Source organism: Narcine bancroftii, chromosome 5, assembly GCF_036971445.1.
Source record: "Narcine bancroftii isolate sNarBan1 chromosome 5, sNarBan1.hap1, whole genome shotgun sequence".
Taxonomy (NCBI): Eukaryota; Metazoa; Chordata; class Chondrichthyes; order Torpediniformes; family Narcinidae; genus Narcine; species Narcine bancroftii.
In genome coordinates this window covers 46,731,240-46,756,615 of record NC_091473.1, presented here as the reverse complement: position 1 = coordinate 46,756,615, position 25,376 = coordinate 46,731,240, and the positions used below count along the sequence as shown (strand labels likewise).

At 41.2% G+C, this 25,376-nt stretch overlaps 1 protein-coding gene across 3 annotated transcripts in view; it reads right to left on the bottom strand.

Annotated features, from left to right (window-relative positions):
- Positions 1–25,376, bottom strand: part of LOC138763350 (transmembrane prolyl 4-hydroxylase-like) — a 74,558-nt gene that overhangs the window by 9,226 nt on the left and 39,956 nt on the right. For 2 of the 3 annotated variants that reach the window (XM_069937329.1, XM_069937330.1), the window contains exons 5-8: positions 14,793–14,955; positions 10,867–11,052; positions 4,892–4,982; positions 1,117–1,240 (exon numbers count right to left, since the gene is read on the bottom strand). In XM_069937329.1, coding sequence (XP_069793430.1) covers positions 1,117–1,240; positions 4,892–4,982; positions 10,867–11,052; positions 14,793–14,955 — 564 coding nt within the window. Of the gene's footprint in view, positions 1–1,116; positions 1,241–4,891; positions 4,983–10,300; positions 10,614–10,866; positions 11,053–14,792; positions 14,956–25,376 lie in introns of those variants that run through there. The other variant, XM_069937331.1, reaches the window with a different exon arrangement.

Here is a 25,376-nt window from a genome sequence, read left to right as displayed (position 1 = left end):
TGCAATTAAATGTAATGCTTGCAAAACAAGTTCCAGCTCCTTAGTTGGAGGCTACTAAGAAAGGAGTTGCAAACAGGCAGAAGGAAGGGGGATTAAATAAGTCAGAGGTACAACCAGCTTGGATGGTTATGGAATAACTCCAGATTAGAACTGGAAGAAGTCAAGAGTCATACAGCAGAGAACCTGGTCCTATGGTCCACTGAGGCTGAGACCACCATCAAGCAGTCATCTACATCAACCCCTTTTTATTCTCCCCATGTTCTCATCATCTAACTTTAGACTGTCACTTAAATACATTCTAAGGGCATTGTACAATGACTAACTAAACTATCAACCTACACATCTTTGGGAAGTGCAAGAAAACTGCAGTACCTTGGGAAAATCCATGTGGTTGCAGGAAGAATGCAAACTCCACACAGACAGCACCAAAGGTCAAGATTGAACCTAGATTGGCCAGAGCTGTGCCAGCTGTGTGAGTGTATCATCCCAGGTTTCTTAAAAAAGGAGCAAATTTTTAAAAATGTGGAAATAAAACTAAATTAAGAAACTGTAACCCAAAAGCCATTGCCTAAAATTGAAAGTTATCAAAAGCAATCAGACTGAGTGTAGCAATGCTCCATTACAATACAATGGCATAAACTGGAACAAAGAATTTGACAGTTATTAAAAGCAGGTGATTTGATAGAATGTAATCCAATCAAGTAGAATCTAAGCACATATCCTGTAAAATTTGTTTCTGGCATTGGGATAGATATTAACAGAAAAACACTTTAGAACAAATGACAAATACACAAATGTTTGTTCCTGACCCTAATCTTGGAAATTAGAAACGGTACTTGGGATATGGACTCGGATTTACCCATTGGATTAGGAATATAGAGATGACTCAGCGTCACAGCAAGCAGGAGTCAGGAGAATCTCTCAAATGGTGTTTTCAATTGAATAAATAACAATTTCTGAATTTTTATTTGAATTTGAAGTGGTTTCCCCATCCCTGCTATGCAAGGCAATTTGAAAGATAAAATTAAACAGGAGGTATTTCAGTTAAACAATTAGGACATCTTACTTTCATCTCAAGTAGTGTAAATTTGAAATAATACAGATTGGAGCAAATACCTTCACCATCAGAGAGGTAGTTGTACCAGAAGAGAGCAGTGCCTTGCACAGGCTTCACCAACAGGTTGGCTCGTTTACAGTTTTGCCGTGTATCTCGTAAATCCACATCATTCTGCATTAAAGACTGAGGAAGGAATCAGAGACAAGCGCACAGTGCGTATCAAGAGATCCCATGTCAATTCAACACTGGTTTGTTTTGTCTAACAATTGTTGGAATCCAACATAAATGATCTCCACTGACTCTCTAAAGCTTATTTCAGACTGCAATCCAAATACAGCAATGTCAATATGCCAATTATTAATCCTTCACGGGTGGAACGATATATTTATAGTTTGCATCATAATATCAAGGGCTTCCTCTCACTATCCCTGTAACTAAAGAGCAATGATTAATGTGGAGATTTGGTTACACAGCTACTAGTAGCCTGGCACTTCATCCATCCATCCACAGACACTGAATGTCAACATGATATTCAATGATGGGGAAAAAGGCAAAAATATTCAGCACAATCCTGTCTGCACATAACATTTCACAGAAGTTTTGCCAGAAGGTGTCACTGGAGAGTAATCAGCTCAAGAAATACAGTTTGTACCTCTTTAATCCGACGACATTGGGTCCTGGCCATTGCCGGACCACAGAAATTGCCAGAAAACAGAAATTGATCCCCAAGGGAATCCCCTATGTAAACATATCAAGGGTAGAACAACTCTTAAAACAGGAAATAATACTGTGGGGCAGCACGGTTAGTGTAGGAGTTAGTGCCACGCTTTTACAGCACCATCAATCGGGACCTGTGTTCAAGTCCCGTGCTGTCTGTAAGGAGTTTGTATTAACGATGGCAGATTCAAACGTGCCAAACCATGGGAGTTGCCAGACCACAGAGCACTGGATAAGAGAGGTACAACCTGTACTTGGTTTGCTATCTGGCTTGTGTGTTCAAAATCAGTGTCTTTTTCTAATCAGCACCACAAAACACTTTGAATGCAACCTCAGACTGGAAAATGTCCTCAGTTCTAAAAGTGGGGAATAGACACTGTGGAATTGTATGCCCCATGTAATTGTGGCGCCGCACATTGTAAAAAGCTGCCAATAGAGATGCCTCCACAATGATATCATACTCTCATGTTCGAAGAGATATCCCTGCTCCTCAGGAGTACAATTGCAATGTCCATCAAGTTTGAAGATTATAAAATCCACACAAAATCAATAATTCTATTGCCTCTGTGGTTTTGTACTTTATCATATCAGAGATAAAAGTTCTTGACATCAAGTTATTCCTGTGTCCCTTTGAACTCTATTTATATATCATCTTCACTACCCTACATACAATTTCCCCTCTATCAAAGCATTGGCTACCCCATATTAAGTGTCAGCTTTTGATCAATGTACAAGACCCTTACTTCTGGAAGTTTAAAGGGGCTTCTTGGGGTGACAGTAGTGCAGCTGTTATAGGGAGATACAAGATGAAATCTCCCCATGTTCTCAATAATTGCCCCCCTTGTCCCTACTACCACCCCCCCCCCCACCCCCAGATTCTACCAGTCACAGAAAGAATATGCAAATTCTACAGACAGCACCAGAGGTCAGGAAATAAACCTGGGTCTCTGATGCTATTAAATCTGCTGCTCTACTGTACAGTTTGTGCTGGTGTCTCACAGCTCCTGACACATAATCAATCTGACCTTGGGTGCTATCTGTGTTGAGTAACTCCCAGTAACTGTTGGGGTTTCTGCCAGGAACTCCAGTTTCTTTTCATTCCCCAAATATATGCAGGCAGGTTATTGGCTACTTAATATAGGGGCCTGGTGAAAAATCAAAGGGCATGTGAGATGTAGAACTGCAAGAAAATAATGAGGGATAATGGGACTGATTGGATTGCTCTTTTAGGAGCTGGCAGGGATTAATGAGACAAATGGTCTCCCTTTGGGTGATAAGATAGGAGCCCATTCCATACATTAGAGCATAAAACCTTGGCTGATGCAGCATTCCAATATTGAGACAGTGCTGCAAGTGAAACAAAGGTCAGACAATTATTTTCATATGGGCATTAAAAATAACATCTGACTACTTCAAAGAAGAGCAGGATGTTCATCCTCATGACCAGGCTAATATTTAACCCTCCACCAACATCACAGAGCAGGTTATCTGGCTGCCCCTCAGTTCAGGTATACAGAAACCATTAAAAACTGGCGAACTTTAGATTTTGGTTTATATACAAATGTATTTTCCAACTTATGGACAATATCTAAAGTTGGCCAGTTTTTAATGGTTTCTCCCTTTTCAGTCCACTAATCTTAACAGCCATTGAGATAGTTTTCTTTTTCTTAGATGTACTACTATCTTCTTCTTTGGGTGGCATAGAAATGGAAAAATAATGCAAGAATTATTCAGTACAATGTATGTAAAGAATCACAAACATTACCATTCACTGTGGTTCTAAAGACTATGAACATTCACGTTGGAGGTTTGAGTTCATTGCCATTTTCCCCCCGAGCACAAAGGGAATTTCATTATTAAGGTAGTCATTGAGTTTTATAGCACGGAAACAGACCCACATGTCCTTGCCAAAACTAGCTTCACCATTCATAGGAATATGCATGTCAGAATTTATGGGAACTCGTTTATAAATAGGTGTGGCCATAAGGCTGGCAATCAGAACCCAGAGACAGACTGTACTATACTGTCCAATGCTCAAAAACGCAGCATCTATATTATTCTGTGGTCTGATAGAATCTGCCCTAGGTAAATTTCCAGTTTTACAAGAGTGACCTCACCTCTGAAGAGGCTATAAAGCACAAAGAGTTATGAAAGCTGTCACAGAAGAGAAAGAGGCCTTCAGAAAACTAAATAACCATGCCATCTTCTTAATTTTAGAATCTTTTAACCACTACTCAAATCATCCTGTTTTTCTTTTATGCTTTTTACCCATAAAGGTATCCTGCCCAGGATCATCTTAGATCTTTGCCAAGAAAAAATCTTTGCTTTGAGAGAGAAGTTTTAATATTGGGGTAGAACCTTCAGAACTGATTGGGGGTAAAGTGTAATCCTGGTACCACATTACTTAAATACTGGCAGACATTTGGAAGGACAATTATTTTAGTGAACTGTATTTAAATCCAAATACAAGTATATAAACAATGGTTGAGGGGAGGAGGGGCTTTATTTGGAACATGTATCAATGATTATTTCATATTTAATTATTTACCTGTGATGGTAATTTTGGTACTATTTGTTGATAAAATCAAAATAAAATATTCAAAAAATAGTATTTAAACAATGAAACACAGCACTGCAATAAGCAGAGCTGCCTGGTTGAGGGCATAAAAGAAGACGGTGAGAATCTTCCACCTATGTTCTAGCACACATGTTCCTGCCTTCATGCAGCCACCTTTAGGCTGGAAAGATGATTGGTTCCTGAATCACAACTAATTATATTTTATAGTCCATAATTTGATGACCCTGCCTTGGAATCACATACATGGATAACTGATGGTTAGAGGGATTGTTGGTCTGATCTAATCTGTGACCTCCATAGCCAAATTAGCTTGCTGTCAGGGCTCAGCTACCATGGAAAATACACTCCAGTGATAAGTCCTGAGTTCCAGGTAACCAGACAGAAAATGAAAGCTGATCCATTCACCAGAGCATTAATTTAAGGCAGGATGATAACAGACCAACAAAGCAAGACCAAGTCCAAAGTACCAGAAGCACATTTAAATTCTGAGTGTTTTTATTCTATATTATCTCACCAATAAAACAAGAGATTTTCTTTACCAGTTCATTGTATGTCCTGTTGTCTGCCACAGGAAATGCAGTCTCCCCTCCTTCAGAAACATTGTTCAAATAAAACAGTACTGTCACGTATCTGCAGTAGGAGTTGGGTTAAAGATCATGCAAGAGGTGAGTCAGCTCTTTGTTAAATGCAAGTACATTAAGAAAATATTTATAGGAACCAATTTGAGTTCCTTAGACTATGATGAATAATCTATAAAACTCTTCAATATTGCTCAAAGCAATAGTTTCAAAGAAATGTTCACAATTGTACTACACTTTGAACAGCCCAGGAACAGACCATTCATCCCACCAAGTCTGCAAACTACGATGCCACTCCAAACTAATCTTATCTGCCTTCACATGTTCCATATCTATTTTTTCCCCGCCTATTCAAGTGTTTCTCTAAAGGCATCTTACATGTTGCTGTCATATATGCTTTCATCACCTCCCTGGTGTGAGGTTTATTTTACTGTCATAGAGAAACTTGGGTTATTTTATAACAACTATACTTTATTAGCTAAAGTACAGGTACACAATCCTTTATCCGGACATCTAAAATCCAGAAAGCTCCAAAATCCAGCAAGTGGGGAGAGAGACCGGCGGCGCGAGTCGGGCGGGCGGGAGACCGGCGGCGCGAGTCGGGCGGGCGGGAGACCGGCGGCGCGAGTCGGGCGGGCGGGAGACCGGCGGCGCGAGTCGGGCGGGCGGGAGACCGGCGGCGCGAGTCGGGCGGGCGGGAGACCGGCGGCGCGAGTCGGGCGGGCGGGAGACCGGCGGCGCGAGTCGGGCGGGCGGGAGACCGGCGGCGCGAGTCGGGCGGGCGGGAGACCGGCGGCGCGAGTCGGGCGGGCGGGAGACCGGCGGCGCGAGTCGGGCGGGCGGGAGACCGGCGGCGCGAGTCGGGCGGGCGGGAGACCGGCGGCGCGAGTCGGGCGGGCGGGAGACCGGCGGCGCGAGTCGGGCGGGCGGGAGACCGGCGGCGCGAGTCGGGCGGGCGGGAGACCGGCGGCGCGAGTCGGGCGGGCGGGAGACCGGCGGCGCGACTGGAAGGGGGTGGGGATAGATACAGCAGCACGATTTGGGTGGGCTTAAATCTGACTTTCCGAAATCCGGAAAAATCCAAAATTCGGAACACACTGTCCCCCAAGAGTACCGGATAAAAGATTGTGTACCTGTACTCACAACTCGTGGAGGCATCCATTTTGAATCTACTCCTAGGTGCAACAATTCATCTCAGACTCCCTCTAGTGGTCAGGATCATCACTAGCACCCTATCATTACATCTGGCCGTATCATTATCCATGTAAAAACTTGCTTCGTAATCTCCTTGCAACTTTCCCCCACTCTCCTTACATCTTTTATTTGACATTTCCACCTGGGGTGGGGGGGAGAAAGACACTTATTATGCCTCTCATAATTTTATACTTTTCTATCAGGTTGCCCCTCAGTCTCAGATACTCCAGAGAAAACAATTCAGGTTTATCCAGCTCTCCTTACAGCTAATATACTTCACTCCAGGCAGCATCCTAATGAACCTCTTCTGCATTCTTTCCAAAGTCTCCACATTCTTCCTATAGTGTTGTGACCAAAACTGCACACAATGCTCCATTTTATACAGCTACAACATGATTTGTCATCTTTTATCTTCAATGCCCTAACCAATGAAGGCAAGTATGCCTTATGCTTTCTTTACCTCCCTATTCACTTGTGTTGCCACATTAACATATAATGTAAAGTTCAGTCAATTCAATCTTGCCTACTTTTTGCTTCCAAGGTTGGTTATGCCCATTTTAATGAGCTTTACTGTTCCCTCTTTTTTATTAAAGTTAGCTGTAGGGCTGAGGGTACACTTTACAATTTCAAAATGATTGCATACCTTTAAATATTAGTCCTGAAATAACGCAACAACATTTTGCACAATATTTTATATCGGGAGATGTTCGGCAACGGTTTTTGGTTTTGCACCTCCTTTGTGTTTCTTTCTTTATCAGTCTTTTTATTAATCATATTATAGGTAAACAATATAGGAGGTGAATAGGAGTACATAATCAAGAAGAATAAAAAAATCACTACATAACATCATATGATATAACATATTATATTACATAACAATTAACAAATGTGTTCTCATCTTCTCAAACTGAAATCTTCAAAAGAAATTTTTAAAAAAAATTATATAAAGCCCCATCTAATCAAAGAAAAAAAAGGCTGGATACCTATCCTGAGAATTTATTAATAAAAAATAATCATCTGGTCTTCACCAGCAAAGAGTCAAGAAATAAAATTAAAAATATAGTCCAGAAGGAAAAATAATTATACTAAGTCACGTGGAAATAACTTATAAAAGGTTTCCAAGTCTCTTCAAATTTAACAGAAGCATCAAATGTACAACTCCTAACATTCTCTAAACTTAAACATGACATAATTTGAAGTAGGAGGATTAGAATCTTTCCATTTTAAAAAAAATAGCTCTTCTAGCCCACAATGTAGAAAAGGCTACAACCCAATGTGTGGAAGTGGGAACTCGTCTCAATTCTGGAACTAAACAGTAACTCCAAAAATGGAAGTTAATAGGTTAGGCTGCAAACTAATATCCAGTATAGCTGACAAAGTCTTAAAAATATCTATCCAATACCTCTCCCAGAGGGCATGACCAAAACATAAGAGTTAAAGAAGCCACTTCTGATTTACATCTATCACAAATAGGGCAAGTTAGAAAAAATACGAGGCAATTTGCCTTTCAACATATGAGCCCAATGTACCATTTCAAACTGAATCAAAAAATGACAAGTCCTTTGTATTTCTTGATTGGCATTATTCTTAATGTCCATATTTGTCACAAGCTTTCATTACCAATTTTATAGTCTATAATTCTCTTTTTTTTTCTTTTGGCTTGGCTTCGCGGACGAAGATTTATGGAGGGGGTAAAAAGTCCACGTCGGCTGCAGGCTCGTTTGTGGCTGACAAGTCCGATGCGGGACAGGCAGACACGATTGCAGCGGTTGCAGGGGAAAATTGGTTGGTTGGGGTTGGGTGTTGGGTTTTTCCTCCTTTGCCTTTTGTCAGTGAGGATAAAAAACTACAGCATAGAAAACAGGCCATTTGGCTCTTCTAGTCTGTCCAAAACATCATTCCTCTAGTCCCACTGACCTGCACCCTTTCCATAATCCTCCAGACCTCCAAGTATCTATCCAATTTAATTCTTAAAACTTAAGAGTGAACCCGCATTTACATCAGATGGCAGCTCATTCCATACTTCCACCATTTTCTGAGTGAAGAACTTCCCTCTAATGTTTCCCCTAAACCTTTTGCCCTAAAGCCATGGCCTCTCATATTTCTCTCTCCCAATCTGTTGAAAGAGCCTGCTCTCATTTACTCTCTCTATTACCTTCATAATTTTGTAAGCCTCTATCAAATCTCCCCTCATTCTTCTATATTGCAAGGAATAAAATCCCAACCTGTTTAATCTTTAACTCAAATCTTGAAGTCCCGGCAACATCCTAGTAAATCTTCTCTGCACTCTTTCAATCTTACTGATATCCTTACTGTAATTTGGCGACCATAACTGCACACAATGCTCCAAATTTGGCCTCACCAATGTCTTATGTAACCTCACCTCACTATAACATCCCAACTCCTGCACTCAATATTTTGATTTATGAAGGCCAAGATGCCAAAAGCTTTCTTTACAACTCTGTTTACCTGTGACACCACTTTCAGGGAATTATGTATCTGTATTTCCCAGATCCCTTTGTTTCTCCGCACTCATCAGTGCCCTATCATGTTCTTCCAAGATGCAACACCTCACATTTGCTTGCATTAAATTCTACCTGCCACTTTCTGACCCATTTTTCCAGTTGGACCATATCGCTCTGCAAGCTTTGAACGCCTTCCTCGCTGTCCATAACACTTTCAACCTCAGTGTCATCAGCAAACTTGCTGATCCAATTTACCATATTATCATCCAGACCATTGATATAGACAACAAACAACAATGGTCACTGCACAGATCCCTGAGGCACACCACTCATCACAGGCCTCCAGTCTGAGAAGCAATCATCCACTACCATTCTCTGTCTTCTCCCATTAGCCAATTTTGAATGTATTTTACAACTTCTCCATGGATACCTATTATCACAACTTTGCTTCTTACATCAGTCTGCTATCTCTCTTCAGATTTGCTTCTCCAATTCTCTGACTATTGGACAGTCTATAATACAACCCTCAGTGTGGTCACACCTTTCCCATTCCTCAGCTCCGCCCATATGGCCTCTGAAGACGAGCCCTCTGGGTTATTCTGTCTAAGCACAGATGTGATAGTTCCCTGACTAGTAATGCCACTCCTTCCCCTTTCATTCCTCCCCCCATCATGTCTGAAACAATGAAACCCCAGAACATGAGCTGCCAGTTCTGCCCCTCCTGCATCCAAGACTCATTAATAACAATAATGTCATAATCCCATATGTGAATCCATGCCCTAAGCTCATCTGCCTTTCTGACAATTCTTGCATTGAGATAAATACGCCTGAGAACATTTCTATCATGTACAAACCTTTAATTTCTGTCTATCCATGCAATCCTTGCATGACCTTTATCTTCCACCTCATTATCTACTCTAACACTCTGGTTCCCATCCCCCTCCTGGAGAAGCACTAGCAAACCAACCCACAAAGATGCTAGTTCCCCTCCAGTTCAGGTGCAAACCATCCCATCGGGTACAGGTCCCATCTTCCCAGGAACAGGGCCAAATTGTCCATAAACATGAAGCCATCCCACCTGCACCATCTCTTTACCCACATATTTAGCTGCCTTAACTTCCTATTTCTAGCCTTACTAGCATGTAACACTCCTGAGATCGTAACCCTGGAGGTCCTGTCCTTCAATTTTGCACCTAACTCCCTAAACTCTTTGCAGGACCTCCTCATCCTTCCTACCCATGTCGTTGGTCCCTACATGGACCACAACATCTGACTGCTCTTTTATAGTCAATCTTTTTAACCAGGGTAGGGAATCTAAATTTAAAGGCCAAAGGTTTAAGGTGAGAGAAAGATTTTAAATGGAACAGACTGGCAACTTTTTCCACATGTATGAGTGGAACAAGTTGCCAGAAGAAGTAGTACAATTGTGACATTTAAACAGATTTGTGAATTGAAAAGATTCAGAGAGATATGGGCCAAGTGCTGGTAAAAGGGTCTAGCTTAGATAGGCAACTTTGCCAGCATTGACTTTGGGCTGAAGGGCCTGTTTCCATACTGCATAGGTCCATGACTCTACTCGTGACCTGATACGTCAAGTACAAATTCCATGTTAATAAAACTGTAATATTTTGGATATGACATTCTCACACTAAATCTAAGATTTTGCATTTAAAGGCACTTCTAAAAATGTAACAATTTATTCTTGCCCAAGTGTAAGAGTCCCAAAAATCTCCCAATCATAAAAGTGTATAGGGGAAGGAATATTTAAGGATACAAGTTTATTCATACCATGATACAGCGACGAAGCATGTTTTAATGGACAATATCTTCAAAGCATTTTTAGTTTGACAGAGAAGGAATTTAAATTTGACAGCTTTTGGAGAAATGTGTTAAACACACACATTCTCTGCACACGACAGCTTGTAATTGACATGTTTAATGATAATTTGGTGTGGGGAGGCCTGTGCTCCCTTTGAACCCATGTTCTGAACCTTAGCCTCATCAAGTTAGGTCTGCCCCTAAGACTGGAGATAAAAAAGGAAAGTTAGACACAGGTCTCTTTTGAGCACTTTGAAGCCAACAAAATGACAGCATCCAAAGTAAAATGTTGATGATTCAAATTATTTGGGACACAATGGAAGAAGAAAAATTGTAGGGCAAAAAGGATTAGAAGATTCCATTTTAGGGGTTCTTAGCCTCTTAAAATAGATGTGAATGACCTAGCAGTAGTTGTGAAGAAAAGAATGAAGCATATAATTGCTATAATTAGTCACTAACCGGCAGGAGGTTTCCAATGGAGTTGATCCATTGGTCACGAGCTTTGTGTGGAAGCAGCTGGTCTCCGCATAGATTGGTCCACTGTCATGGTGAGCATGGTAGTGCCCGCCTTGATCATACTTCACCACCTGCAGTGGTTCGCTGTGCTCCACTATCTCTGCAGGTAACTGCGTCAATCTGATCACTCTAGTGAAAGACAACATTTAAAGATGGTCAGACATATCACCTATGTATGGGTCAGTTGAGAGTACTCTCCCTCTTCAGGAAAGTCACTTGAGTACAATAATCCAAGCCGAGACTCCAGTGCAATGTTGAGAGAGGATTTCACAGTCAAAGGTGCAAAAATAGGAAACAGTAGACCATTTCATGCCAGGTCTCCACCTGGAAGCCAGTTACAAGAGCGGAGGGAAAACTTAAAACTCACCTTTCGTAGAGCAGCCCTAAAAGGCTGCTCCAGCATCGCGTTCATGTCGAGAGGTGCCTCGTAACACCCTCCGGATCTGATAGAGGTGGGATGACTGGTGCCATAGCGCCACTCATCATAAATACAGGGCAGAGCAATGGTCATCTTCCCTACCCTTAATCCCCCATGCATCTGGAACTGTTCGGTGTTTCCCAGAACAGTTCCAGCTGCGTGGAGGATTATGGGTAGGGAAGACCGCCATTGCTCTGCAGTGCTTTGAGCTGCAGAGAGAGGCCCCGAAGGCTGAAGCGGCCCGGTGAGGTTGTCACAGTCTGCACCAGCCACCCCCTTACAGCTCCCGCTGGGCCCCGCTACCCCGAAAGCCCCCGCCCACTGCCCCTGCCTGGCGGGGTCATGGAGGGAGGGGGTGAGTGGGGAGATGGGTCACGGGCTGATGGCGTCATCAGCCCGCCCCTAACCAGCCACTTGCAGTGGCTGTACATTCAAGCCAGCGCTCTGTCGGTGATCCTTCCCTGAAAATGGTTTCAGAGCCTCAGAGCCAGCCACAGCGCATTCAGAAAGGGAAGTCTCTAGGCGTAAGAGCAGAGAACCTCCACCTTTACAGTCAGGCATTTTCCTTGCTTGAAAGGACCTAGTAATTCATATGGGTGAATACAAGTCAAACCATTCGATTAAATTAAAGAAAATCAGGAGTTAGAGCTAACATTCTGGCCAGTACTTCCACCAAATCAATTAAGCCAAAAGGTCAAAAGAACATTATCACATTTCCCCATATTGGCCAAAAAATTTAGTTGGATCTTGTAATTATCAAAGTATCAGATGAAATATCAGAATGAATATTAAAATATGAGCAGATTATCTCAACCACACCTCAACCTCTTCATTCACTGGTCACATTTTCTTGGATTTGCTCCCAGTGCAAAGAAACGGAATACTGTCAGATGATACATTCCAAAATTCAGGACTAAACACAAAGGGATCCACTGAAGCTGGATTTGGCAAAGGCTTTTTTGAAAAAGACCACAGAATAAGATCCCGTACCAAGATACAGAGGAGCTGGGCCCCATCTCTCAAACCTATCACTGATGGGATATTTGAGAATGAAACACTGATCCCATGTTGATATAATGCAGACATTGTAAGCACATGTAGTATGTTTGATTCAGCAAACACAATAAATAATATTTTGGGGGAAAACATTCAACATCGTCACTACATTACCTTCAAACACCCCCACCATTCAATATCCTGGCAGATTGGTTTACCTCAGGATTATTTAATTGTTCTAACCTAACAAGATATCGATGTTTAATATTTTCAAATGTCAATCTTTAGTGAGATGCTGTTACAGATGGCTTATGCATTTAAATAATTAAATATTAGGAAAAATAATCTGATTACATTTGTGTTGCAAAGAAATCACTTGTAATTTCACAATGAGCCACATTACAAGCAAACAGGTAATTACTTTGCATAACCATGGACTTGAATGCATTTACATTACTTTGCTCAATTCAATGAACTGTGACTTTTCCGTTCACACCCCATTATCAAATGGAGCAGCAGGGTTGTTTGCATTTGTAAAGTGAGAGCATTATATTAATCTCACTTTACTTTACAGACCATGGAAGGGCTTCTATACTATGTTACTGCGCTTCTTTATTCATTTGGAATACAAACAGAAAAGAGCAGAAAAGCAAAGAGGTACATGTATATATATTCAGGTGTCCAAAATACCCTGATGTAAAGTGGAGAACCCAGCTAGGAGGAGTACTTACCTAACCTTCCTCCAGCTCCGAGAATTCCCCGTTGCACCTGAAAGCAGCAGTGGGACTACAGCCACAGTCCACAGGAGCCAGCCGGCGTCCGCTCAGATGCGGCTCTCCTTCAGCTGGCACGTTCAGATGACAGAAAGGAGTCTTCTCCACTGCCACCTGAACGTCCCAGTTGCACTCCCCTAGCCGCATCTGCCAGAGCATTATCTGCGTCCGAGCACCTGAAAGCGGCTTATGACAGCATTGTGCTTCTGAGACCTGTACTATCTTGAGCAGGCACCTCAAGTAATAGTGAAGGTACCACAAACTCCCTCTCCATGAAGTCCTCCAAAGTAATTGCAAAGATAAATAAATTAATGAAAGCATTACCTAGGGTAACATACACATTATTCACTCACAAGGGTCCCAGTTATGCCTGTCTTTTAGTCAGACTCCTCTGTCTGGCAGAATATTTGGTCAACCTCAATAACTTCTCCTTTGGCTCAATCCACTTTCTCCGTCAACATTGTAGATAGATATGGATACTCATATAGGTCCAAGCTATGCCTGTCTTTTTGTTGGACCAGTCTCACTTGACTCCCCAGATGTTGGCAAGACTCACTATAAACTCCCAAAACAGAAAAGGTCTGTCATGGAAACAATTCAATGATATGATCAAGTCCTCCTTGGAAAATATGCAACATCTTCATTAGACTCTTGGAAATCTCAAAGTGAAGCAGCAGCATTTGGAATGGTATTAAGACCTCTGCAAAAATTGCAAAAAGAATGCACCACAAACTAGCCCCACCCATCACATCAGGCATTCCCTGCCATACCTGTGGAAGAACCTGCTGTTCCCTCATCAGCCACATCAGTCACCTCAGACTCGGGTAATTGGAGTGAAAGCAGGCAATCCTCACTCCAGAGAGACTGTTAAGAAAGATGAGGAGGAAAAACACCAAAAGAAAACCCTGAAGCACAAATGTACAAATATGCAAATATTTCTCGATTACTTAAGTTTAGATCATGAGGACATAAAGCCCTTCAATTCATTCTACCATTCCACAAAACCGTAACTGTTCTGATCTTTGGCTTAATTCCACTTCTGTAGCTGATTCCCCTGCAGTCAAAAATTCTACCTATCTCAAAGCTGAAAAAAGGCATACATGGCTCAGTTCAAGCCTATCCCAATTGAACAGTTCTCACCTTCCTGAGAACTGGTAGCGGTACAAATGAGTCAACGTCATCCTGAACTTGTATACTGAAGTCCATTCTAATCCAGCCCCGAACCCTGACATAAGGAAGCCTCACAGCCTTCAGGACACACAAGTGGCTGCAGAAAATAATAATTATTCACTTAGTTGTACTGTACTACATTACCACCATCTTCCTTTTCACTCTTCCTGCTTCTGTATCATGATCAATTATATTGAGTGCAACTCAATTATACTCATCCGAACAGTTATTTCTGCTAAAGGCACAAGCATGGTCTCACCCCTTTCGAAAACAGTACTTTAAATCAAAATGTATACTGGTACCATTAGTGTGGGAATAATTTGAGCCAATTCTAAACTAAGAAACATTACTATAACAAAAATACCAGAGTTGCACACAGCTATTTGGCATTGATATTCTAGAAAGATAGCTGATGTCACTTTATTTCCTGTGGAATGCAAATCACTTCATGATGAACAGCAATCTTGCTGAATGCAATGGAATCTGTAAAGAAGTTTCAGTTGGAATCTCACCTGTGCCGAATGGTTCTCAGGATCTGGTGTGCCCCTTCACCCTGGTACAGCCACGTGTGCTTGCTGTTGCGAACTAACTCCGTCTTTTGCACTCCACGTTGTCGCAAATAGGTTTGGAACGCATGTGTATTAAGTTGCTTAAATTCTTCTAGGCTTAGCAAACCTGAAACACAAAATAATTTTTAATCCTTTTTATCTACTCTTCCCAGTTCAAAGGCAGCAACCTATGCTGGGGTACAACATTAAAAAAAATTAGGACAGAAGTGAGCCATTTTGCTCTCCATCCTGTTGTGCAGTTCAATTAGATTTGTAGCTCCATTCCATCACAAAAACACAAGCCCCTTTCACTCTTGCATCCCAGTAAATTAGCCGTTCAGTGTCCCCGGGATAGGAATGGGGGTTTGGCCTTTCACACTAGACCACTCCTAACCAGGACACTGAATCCTTTCACACTGGCGTTTCTCTGTTCTACCTTTAATAGGAAAGGTCTGTAATGCAATTGCCCATTTCACACTTGTCTGATCTCAACACCAGCAAGATTGTACTGGGGTCAAGGCCGGCAATACCCGGCATGAGATGATGTCATCTGACTCTGCCATTGAGCAGATTTTGCTTTCACACTTGCAACTTTAAAGGCCAATTGGCATTTGATTCTTGGGATCACTGGTAAGTGTGAAAGGGGCTACACACACACACACACACACACACACACACACAAATATATATTCCATGTTACTTAATAGCCTTAGCTAACAACAAAAGAATCAATAAACAAAGTACTTTTATTGGTATCACACTTTTCACAATGTCGAGATATCTCAGACAACTTTACAACCAACACTGCAATTTTGAATTATGGTCACAGCTACATTGCAAGAAAAGCAATAACTAATTTATGAACAAGGTACTGAGATAAAAATATTAATGTATTAATTTTCACAATCTGGATGTTACTGGCTGGGACAGTGTGAGCTAATTGCCCTCAGGCAGATGGTGGTGGACCACTAAAATGAATCACTACAGTAATTCAGACAAATGTAGTTCCACAGTGCTTTTATGATTGCAGGATTTGGGCCTAGTGAAGGACTGGTAAGATATTTCAAAATCAGAATGATACACAACCTGTAGATGCTGTGTTTCCCTGGGCCTGCTACCACTGTCTTTTTTTGAAGGAGGATGCCACATAATTGAGAGGTGCTGTTGCACTAACCTTTATAAATAATTACAGTGCATTCTTTAGAAGGTACATACTGCATTTACAGTACATTGGTGGCTGAAGAAAAATACAAGGATAACAATTTTGATATAGATCAAATAGTTCCACGGGACTTTTATGGCCATCTAAGAGGGTACAAGTACCACAGCTCCTCTGCAAGATTGCAACTCTTACACTTGTCTCGTTTGTACTCAAGAATCTGGTGTCTCAAAAGTTTTGAAGATCTCCCAGCATTGCTCTTACTGACTGCTTCAATTTCCTTGCCTTCCAACTCCTCTGAATCCCTCTCACCCTTCACCTCTCCTGTTCTTTCTGAAAAGAATCAGCAGCAAGTATTGAAAAGTACACGGGCTGCCTCAACGACTACCACCCAATAGCACTAACTTCTACTGTGATTAAATGCTTCGAGAGGCTGATCATGGCCAGAATTAACACATACCTAAGTAAAGATCTGGACCCACTGCAATTCGCCTATCATCACAATCGCTCCACAGCAAATGCAAGATCACTGGCTCTCCACTCAGCTGTGGATCACCTTGAAAGCAGCAATTTATACATACGGCTGCTCTTCATAGACTATAGCTTGGCCTTCAATACCATTATTCCCTCAGTGCTGGTCAAGAAGCTACAAATTCTAGGCCTCTGTATCCCCCTCTGCAACTGGATCCTTGACTTTCTCATTGGAAGACGATCGTCAGTATGAATTGGAAATAACGTTTCCTCCTCACTGATCATCAACACAGGCGCACCCCAAGGATGCATGCTTAGCCCACTGCTCTACTCGTTATACACCCACGACTCTGTGGCCAGGCACAATTCCAATGCCATCTACAAGTTTGTGGGATGGCACCACAGTTGTCAGCAGAATCACAAACTGCAATGAGGAAGCAACAAGGAGGGAGATCAATCAGCTTGTTGAATTGTGTAACAATAACAACCTTGTGCTCAATGTCAGCAAAACCAAGGGGATGATTGTGGACTTCAGGAGGAAGTCAGAGGAACATGACCCAGTCCTCATCGAGGGCTCAATAGTGGAGAGGGTCAAGAGCTTCAAATTCCTGGATATCAGCATCTCCGAGGATCTATCCTCGTCCCTCCATGTTGATGCAATCAAAAATAAGGCTCACCAGCGGCTATACTTTGTGAGGTGTCTGAGGCAGTTTGATATGTCACCAAAGACTCTCTTAAACTTCTACAGGTGTACTGTGGAGAGTTTTCTGGCTGGTTGCATCACTGCATAGTATGGAGGTGTCAACTCTCAGGACAAGAATAAAACCCAGAGGGTTGTTAAAGGCCTGTGACATCACTCCATCGAGGTCAACTACATGAGGTGGTGTCTTATAAAACCAGCATCTATCCTCAAAGACCCCCACCCAGGCCATGCCCTTTTCACTCTGCTACCATCGGGAAAAAGGTACAGGAGCCTAAAGATGAGCACTCAGAGGCAGCTTCTTCCCCGCTGTCATCAGATTCCTGAATAATCAATGAACCAAAGCCTCTGCCTTACTATTTGTGCACCATTATTGTTATCATTTTATGTTTTAGTAATGAAGTAAGACGGTTGTAATATATATATTTGCACAACAATGCTGCCACAAAACACCGAATTTCAGGATTTATTCATAACAAAAAAATTCTGATTTTGACATAGTTGAGCTCAGTACAGTTTACACAAATGCCTATTCTGAGAGGTGATTGTAATTCAGAGAATTAGGTTATTTTGCTATTTGTAGTTTAGGTGCAATGCATTCTTCCAAGTCAGATTCCACCGCGCACCCCCCACCCCGCCAAAAAAACAGGCAGCCCTCCATGTCCAACTAAATGGCTTGATGCCATACATTTCCTATACTTCCAAATCAAAAATGGACACAAAATGAAGTAAGAATATGCAACTGGAAATTGTAGTGTTACGTTGCTCTTTAAAAAAATCCCTGAAAATGTTACAGAGATGTTGATATGTTCAAGATTGAAAGGGGTTTTCAAAATCTCACTGTAAATTGCAACACTGACAAATAAAAGAGATAATCAGAAGCTAATTATCTGTACCCCAGCAGGAAAGAAGTTGCAGCAGAGGATTAAGGGAACATAGCACTGGGATATATGCCCTCCCTCCGTGAGATAAAAAGTGGACTTTCCAACTGTCACAATAGATATTGGGTCCCCTCTGGCTGTAACTCACCATGGAGCCTTAAAGCTTAACATACACTGTCAGTTCCACTCAATACCTTATTTACATTAACCTCCCTGCATAACTATTCAATTGGGAGGAGGTATGATTAACACTGAATAGGATATAGATATATTCAAACTGTTTTATGGGGTGACCACTTGCAGATATCATCACATTTGAATTAGAACACCCTGTTCCTACTTCCAAAAGTCATATTCAGAGGAAACAACACTGAAAACATTTTAAAACTATAATGTATCAGAAAAGTAGGCCAATAAATATAGAAAAAAAATAGAAATTGGATAACGTGTAGTACCAGATCTCATCATCTCAAATGCTTCACCATACAACCAGCGGTTCTTTGGCAACATTTGTTTAGAGATTTTATATTTAATTGAAATATCTTGGTTGGTATATGCTAAGTAAATTCATAGAAAAGCAAGATGTGGAAGATGCACAGTAATTCTGTTGCTATAGAGAAATTCTATACATACCCTTACACATTCTGCGGGACGAGACTAATGTCAAGTTAAAAGTGAAAGCTACCTAAAATCCCTCATCACATTCCTTCCATTACTATCAAAGGGAATGTTGAAGAAATGTTCAAAAACAATGCATGAAAGTACATTATTTCCATTTGTAGACCATTTCCATAACCACCCTAATTCTATTTCCACTATGGTATCACTGCCTTAAATAGTTTGCAGCTTCCTCTTGCATATCCAATTCAATGTGCTTTTGAACCCCATCATAGAGTAGAATTCTGTAAATAAGGCACCACGGTTAGCATGGCAGTTAGCGCAATGCTGTTATAATGAAAATCTTTAAATGGCTAATTGGCAAAGAAAGACTGATGTAGGAAGTGTGGGTGAGATGGTTTCAATTAAGATAATAAAATGAAAGTAGCATCCTGAGTAGTTTACATTTAAACTCTCACCCTTTCATTTCAGAATTATTTTCTTCATTGAATATCCAAAATAGGGGGAGTCATGTGATGCTGAGGGAATAGGAGCAAAAAACTGGAGCTCTGGGGAAAACTAAGTAAATCAGTTAAAAAAAAAAGCCAAAGAAAGTTTTAAAAACTAAAAAAAATAGTAGTAAATAATCATTAAAGTAATGGGGAAAAAGGACAAGAATATGAATGTAAGAGAAATTAAGACCTGAGCAGTGGCCTCATGGCGAAAATGGTGGCGCCTACCCGAGGCTCCCAGGAAGGGGGGGGGGGGGAGAAGAAGACAACAGAGCTGCAGCCCACCCGGCAGGTGGATGGGCCGTCAAAAACACCCTCCGAGATCCCGAGGAGACTGAGCCAAGCACGCTCATGGATCTGCAGAGGAGATGATGCCCGCAAATCAAGGCGAGCCCCACACATGAAGAGGAAAAAAGGCTAAAGACGGCATCAGTACGGGGAACAGTGGAGGAGTGAAGGGAGGTATGAATGTTCAAGTCCCAACACCAAAAGAAAGGAAAGAAAAGATGCAGGTAGCACCACAAACATGACCTTACCGACAGAATGTGGCAAATTCCAGGCACAGCGGCAACATCGCAGTAGTGGTGAGGCTGACTCTGACCCAGCAGTGAGGGCATCGGGTAGCAACAGTGCGGGAAGTAGCACAGATGAAATGGACAGCCTGACTTCACAAACAGGAAAAGAAAAAAAAGGGACAGAAAGAGGGGCTGGAGTCTTTTATGAAAAACATCAAAGAATTGATGTAAACTGTAGGAGAAGCATCAGGAAAATAGAATTTTTAAAAAGTTTTAAAAGACTTAACAATGGAATTGAGAGAAGTCAGGAAAGCTATGGAAAAATCATCAGGAAGGGTGACTATAGAAGAAAGGATTAAAAGGAAGGGAATGGAGAAAGAAAACGGGAAAAATTAGACATTTGAAAATCTAAGTAAAAGAAATATAAAAATTGTAGGGGTAAAAGAGGAGGTAGAAGGGAGGGACCAGTGGATCCCAAAGATATTGGGGAGAGAAATAGGCTAGGGCCTTCAAATAGAAAGGGCTCGTCATTCTCCCCTTCCAAAGCCTGGGATGGAGGCCTCGCTCTGTCCTGATCAGACTTGCAAAATACCAGGACAAGGAAAAAATTCTATGAGCGGTGGCTCTGGGGACAAGTGAGGTGGACCTGAAGAATATGAAGGGGGTAAAATTTTCTTTTATCCAGATATTACTAAGGTGCTCTTAAAAAAAGTTTGATCCCATTAAAAAAAATGTTAAGAAATAAAGGAATTGGTTCACTTTTCTGTACCCTGAACATATTTCTATTTACAGGAGGAAGGAATTTTTTTTACTTAGGCCAAAGAGGCATTAAAATATGTAAATACCTTGTCTTCCACCCCAAAAAAAAACACTAAGGGAGATGGAGAAAGAAGGGATTGTAGCCTAAAGGCCTTGCAAATAATTGGATGTAAATAATGTAAGTAGAATAGAAACAAAAAAAGGAGAAAAAAGCATTAACATTTTTAAAAAGAGAGAAAATGTTTATTGTGAGCTCCAGAGCAACTGAGAAGGCGGTGAGCTGAGAAGAACCGAACATACAATATGCAAGTCCGGGATGTTAAGGATAGTGGTGCCAAGAGGTTTAGTGTTAGTTTTAAGGGGGAAGGGATATACATTACTTGCTTGGTTGTTTCTTATTTTCTGTTTTCGTTTCCCAGAATTTATTTTGTGCACGGCTGGCAGAGCCAAAAGGAAGAGCACTATGAATCGTGTGAAAACTAAATATTTCAAGAGAGAGGTACAGGAAAGGAATCAGGGAAAAAGCATTGGGGCAATGGATGAAACAATTAAATTTTTTAAGTTTTAATGTCAATGGCTTAAATACGTTGGTGAATAGGAAGAGAGTGCAGGTGGACATGGTCTTTTTACAGGAGACCCACCTTACAAATGGCAAACATCAAAAACTAAAAATGGGCTGGTGGGACAAGTGCTAGCATCCTCCTTTAGATCCAAGGCCAGGGGAGTAGTTATTTTAATAAGGAAAATGTCCCAGTAAAGGTGGAAGACATGGTCATCGACCCAGCAGGAAGATTTGTAATAGTACACTGTCAAATATATTCTGAATCCTGGACTCTAATCAATATATACACCCCCAATTTTTAACATGAAAAGTTTATACAAAATGTTTTTTAGCAATTGGTAGAAGGGCAGGAAAATGCCTTAATTGGAGGGGATTTTAATTTCTGTATTGATCCAGTAATGGATAAATCAGCCAAGAAAGTGACAATAGCCAGAGCAGCAAAAGCAACCCTAGCCCTTATGAAAGAGTTAAATCTGGTGGACATTTGGAGACAAAGGGATCCAATGGAGAGGGATATTCCTTCTATTCAAAACAACATGATTCTTACACCAGAATTGACTTATTCTTGCCTCGGCCCAGCTAGAGGGCAGAATTGTAGAAACTGAGTACATGGCAAGGCTATGATCAGATCATGCACCTTTGACCTTAATTATTATCATGCCAGATAAACATGCTATAGCGTAAGCGTATAGGTGGTGCCTTAATCCATTGCTATTGAAAACTGGAATTTTGTAGTTACATTAGAGCTCAAATAGAAATATTTTGTGAGACTAACTGTACCTCTACTGCCAACAAAATTGTGGTATGGGATAGATTAAAAGCTTATCTGAGAGTACAAATAATTGGATACACTAAAGGTATTAAAAAAGGGACGTCACTGATTTGGAACAAGAGTTAACTCAATTGGAAAAGAACTACCAAAAAAATCAGGCTCTGAGTGGAAGTACAGAATGCTAATAAATATAAAGCTCAAGTATAATACTCTACAAACATACAAAATTGAAAAAGTGATACTAAGATCAAAACAAAGGTACTATGGGTGGGGGGGGAGGGAGAGGGGGAGAAGAGAGGTACTATCCTGGCAGTGAAGTTTAACAGATACTTTAGCTCTGCCTTCACAGGGAAGATACAGGTAAAGGTCAGATAGGGGGTCCTGCGATATCCAAGGAATTGATAGAAATTCCAACAGTAATGACAGAATTGATGGGAATCCAGATTCAGAAGCATGCAGTCTTCAGTAAGTTGAAAGGAGTGAAGGCCTGATGAACTGCATCCTAGATTGCTTAGGGAGGTTACTCTAGAAATTGTAGATGCATTGGTCAATATTTTCCAATGTTCTATAAATTCAGGAGAAGTGCCTGTGGATTGGAGAATGACCAATGTTGTGCTGCTTTTTAAGAAGGGAGAGAGGGGGAAAACAGGCAATTACAGACTGGTTAGCCTGATGTCAGTAGTGGGGAAGATATTGGAATCTATTATAAAAGAAGAAATAATAGAACATTTAGAAATAACAGTATCATTACAAGTCAGCATGGATTTCTGAAGGGAAAATCATGCTCGACTAATCTTCTGAAATTTTTCAAGGATGTGACGAGGAGGGTGAACTTGCACTTTCAGAAGGCCTTTGATAAGGTCCTGCACAGGAGATTAGTAGGCAAAATCAGAGATCATGGTATTGGGGGTAGGGTGCTGACATGGATAAAAAATTGGTTGACAGACAGAAGACAAAGAGTAGGGATTAACGGGTCATTTTCGGGATGACAGGATGTAACAAATGGGGTTCTGCAGGGCTTGGTGCTGGGTCCCCATAATATATATCATATATAAATGATTTAGATAAGGGGATTATAAATAACATTACTAAATTTGCAGATGACACAAAACTGGGTGGCAGTGTGAGGAGGATGTCAGGAAAATACAGGGGGACTTGGACAGGTTAGGTGAGTGGGCGGATGCATGGAAGATGCAGTTAAAGGTGGATAAATGTGAGGTTATCGACTTTGGTGGCAGATTATTATTTAAATGGAGTCAAGTTAGGAAGTGAGGAAGTGTAACATGATCTAGGTGTACTTGTACATCAGTCACGAAAAGCTAGCATGCAGGTTCAACAAGCTGTGAAAAAGGCAAATGGCACGTTGGCCTTCATAAAAAGGGAAATAGAGTATAGAAGAAAAGATGTCCTTCTGCAGTTGTACAGGGCCCTGGTGAGACTATACCTGAAGTATTGTGTCCTGTTCTGGTCTCCTAATTTGAGGAAGGACATTCTCACTATTGAGGGACTGCAGCATAGATTCACAAGGTTAGTTACCAGGATGGCAGGATTGACATATGCCGAAAGGTTGGATAAACGGGTTGTTTACATTGGAATTTAGAAGGATGAGGGGAGATATGATTGAGGTATATATTATTAAGGGATTGGACACAATAGAAACTGTTTACATGTTCCCAATGTTGGGGGAGACTAGGACTAGAGGCCTTAGTTTGAGAATACAGGGAAGGCCCTTTAGGACAGATATGAGAAAAAAAAATTCCCCCCCCCCCCCCCCCCACCCCAGAGGGTTGTTGGTCTGTGGAATCCCACCCCGCAGAGGGTGGTGGAGGCAGGTTCTATGGGTAAGTTCAAGAGGGAGTTAGTTAAGATTCTTGTGGAGAGGGGAATTAAGGGTTATGGGGAGAAGGCACAGGGTACTGATAGTGGAAGATCAGCTATGATCTAATTGAATGGCAGTGCTGACTTAATGGGCTGAATGGCCTTCCCCAGCACCTATTGTCTATAATCCAAACAGGGGCAGACAGAATTTCTTATAAACCAAAAGAAATAAATGAAGTATTTAGGCAGTTTTATATGCAATTATACAAATCTGAGTCAATTGGGAATTTTGACAAAATAGAGGAATTCCTGTCTAATTGGGAATTGTCAAATTTAGAGCCCGAGGAGCGGGAAGGATTAGAACTTCCTTTTCCAAGGAAGAAATGATCAAAGCATTGAGCTTGCTGCAAACTAACAGATCTCTGAGGAGGATGACTTCCCTCCTGAGTTCTATTTAGAATTCAAGGACCTGTTGATACCACTGTTCATGGGCATGGTGGGACAGGCGGCTGAGACTCATACTCTTCCGGAGTCTTTTTCAATGGCAATAATTACAGTAATTCCTAAAAAAGATAAGGATCCTCTCAACCTGTCCTCCTATAGACCAATCTCACTTTTGAACATGGATTATAAAATAATAGCCAAAGCTCCGGCAAAAAGACTGGCTTAATAAATCCAGATCAGGTGGGGTTTGTGCAGAAAAAAAAAACAACAATCGGCAGATAACATAAGTAGTCTACTTAATATAATACATTTGGCACAGTCAAGGGCGGATCCAAGTATAGCTGTGTCATTAGACGTGGAAAAAGCCTTTGATAGACTGGAGTGGGACATCTTGGTGAAAGTGCTAGGAAAATTCGGGTCAAGACACTATACCATAAACCAAGAGCCAAAATTATCACTAACAGGCACATATATCCAGCCTTCCTACTGACCAGATCTAGTAGACAGGGTTGTCCTCTATCCCCAAGTTGTGTTTATATTGGCTAATGAACCATTAGCAGAAGCCATTCACCGGGATCGAGGCATCAAAGGATTTGGAGTGGGCCAGGAAGAACACAAAATTAAACCATTTGCGAACAATGTGTTGATATATTTGACAGAACCGGTAGGGTCATTAACCAGGCTACAGGAAGACTATGGTAAAATCTAGGGATACGAAATCAAATATGATGAGTGAAATAATCCCACTAAAAAAAAAGGATTATGAAGAATATCAATGTGAGAGTAGATTTAAGTGGCTACAAAAGGGGATTAAGTATTTAGTGATAAGGGTAGATAAGAATTTACAAAATCTAAATAAACTGAATTATCTCCCCCAATTTGGAAAGATTGAGGAGGACCTGCACAGATGGACATACTGGCCATGTTGATAGGAAGGGTTAACTGTATTAAAATGAATGTGATGCCAAGGCTACAATACCTTTTTCAATCTTTGCCCATGCCACTGCCCCAGAGTTTCTTCAAGACATTTAACGGATGTGTCAGACAGTTTCTCTGGAAGAATAAAGTAGCTTGAGTCTCCATGGAGAAAATGACTTGGGATTATGATCTGGGAGGAATGAGGCTCACGGACTTAAAAAAAAAATACTATTGGGTGGGCCAGTCAAGGTTTAATTGCCTCATTCTTTAAAGGGGACAGTATACCCTTCTGGGCACAAATTGGTCTACACATAGTAAGGGAGAAGATAGCAGAAGAAATTATATACAAATCAATAATCCAAAAAAAGACAACCTTATAACTAAAGCATAAAATACAAACGTGACAGTTTTTTTTTAATTGGGTCAATAGTAGAGATGCT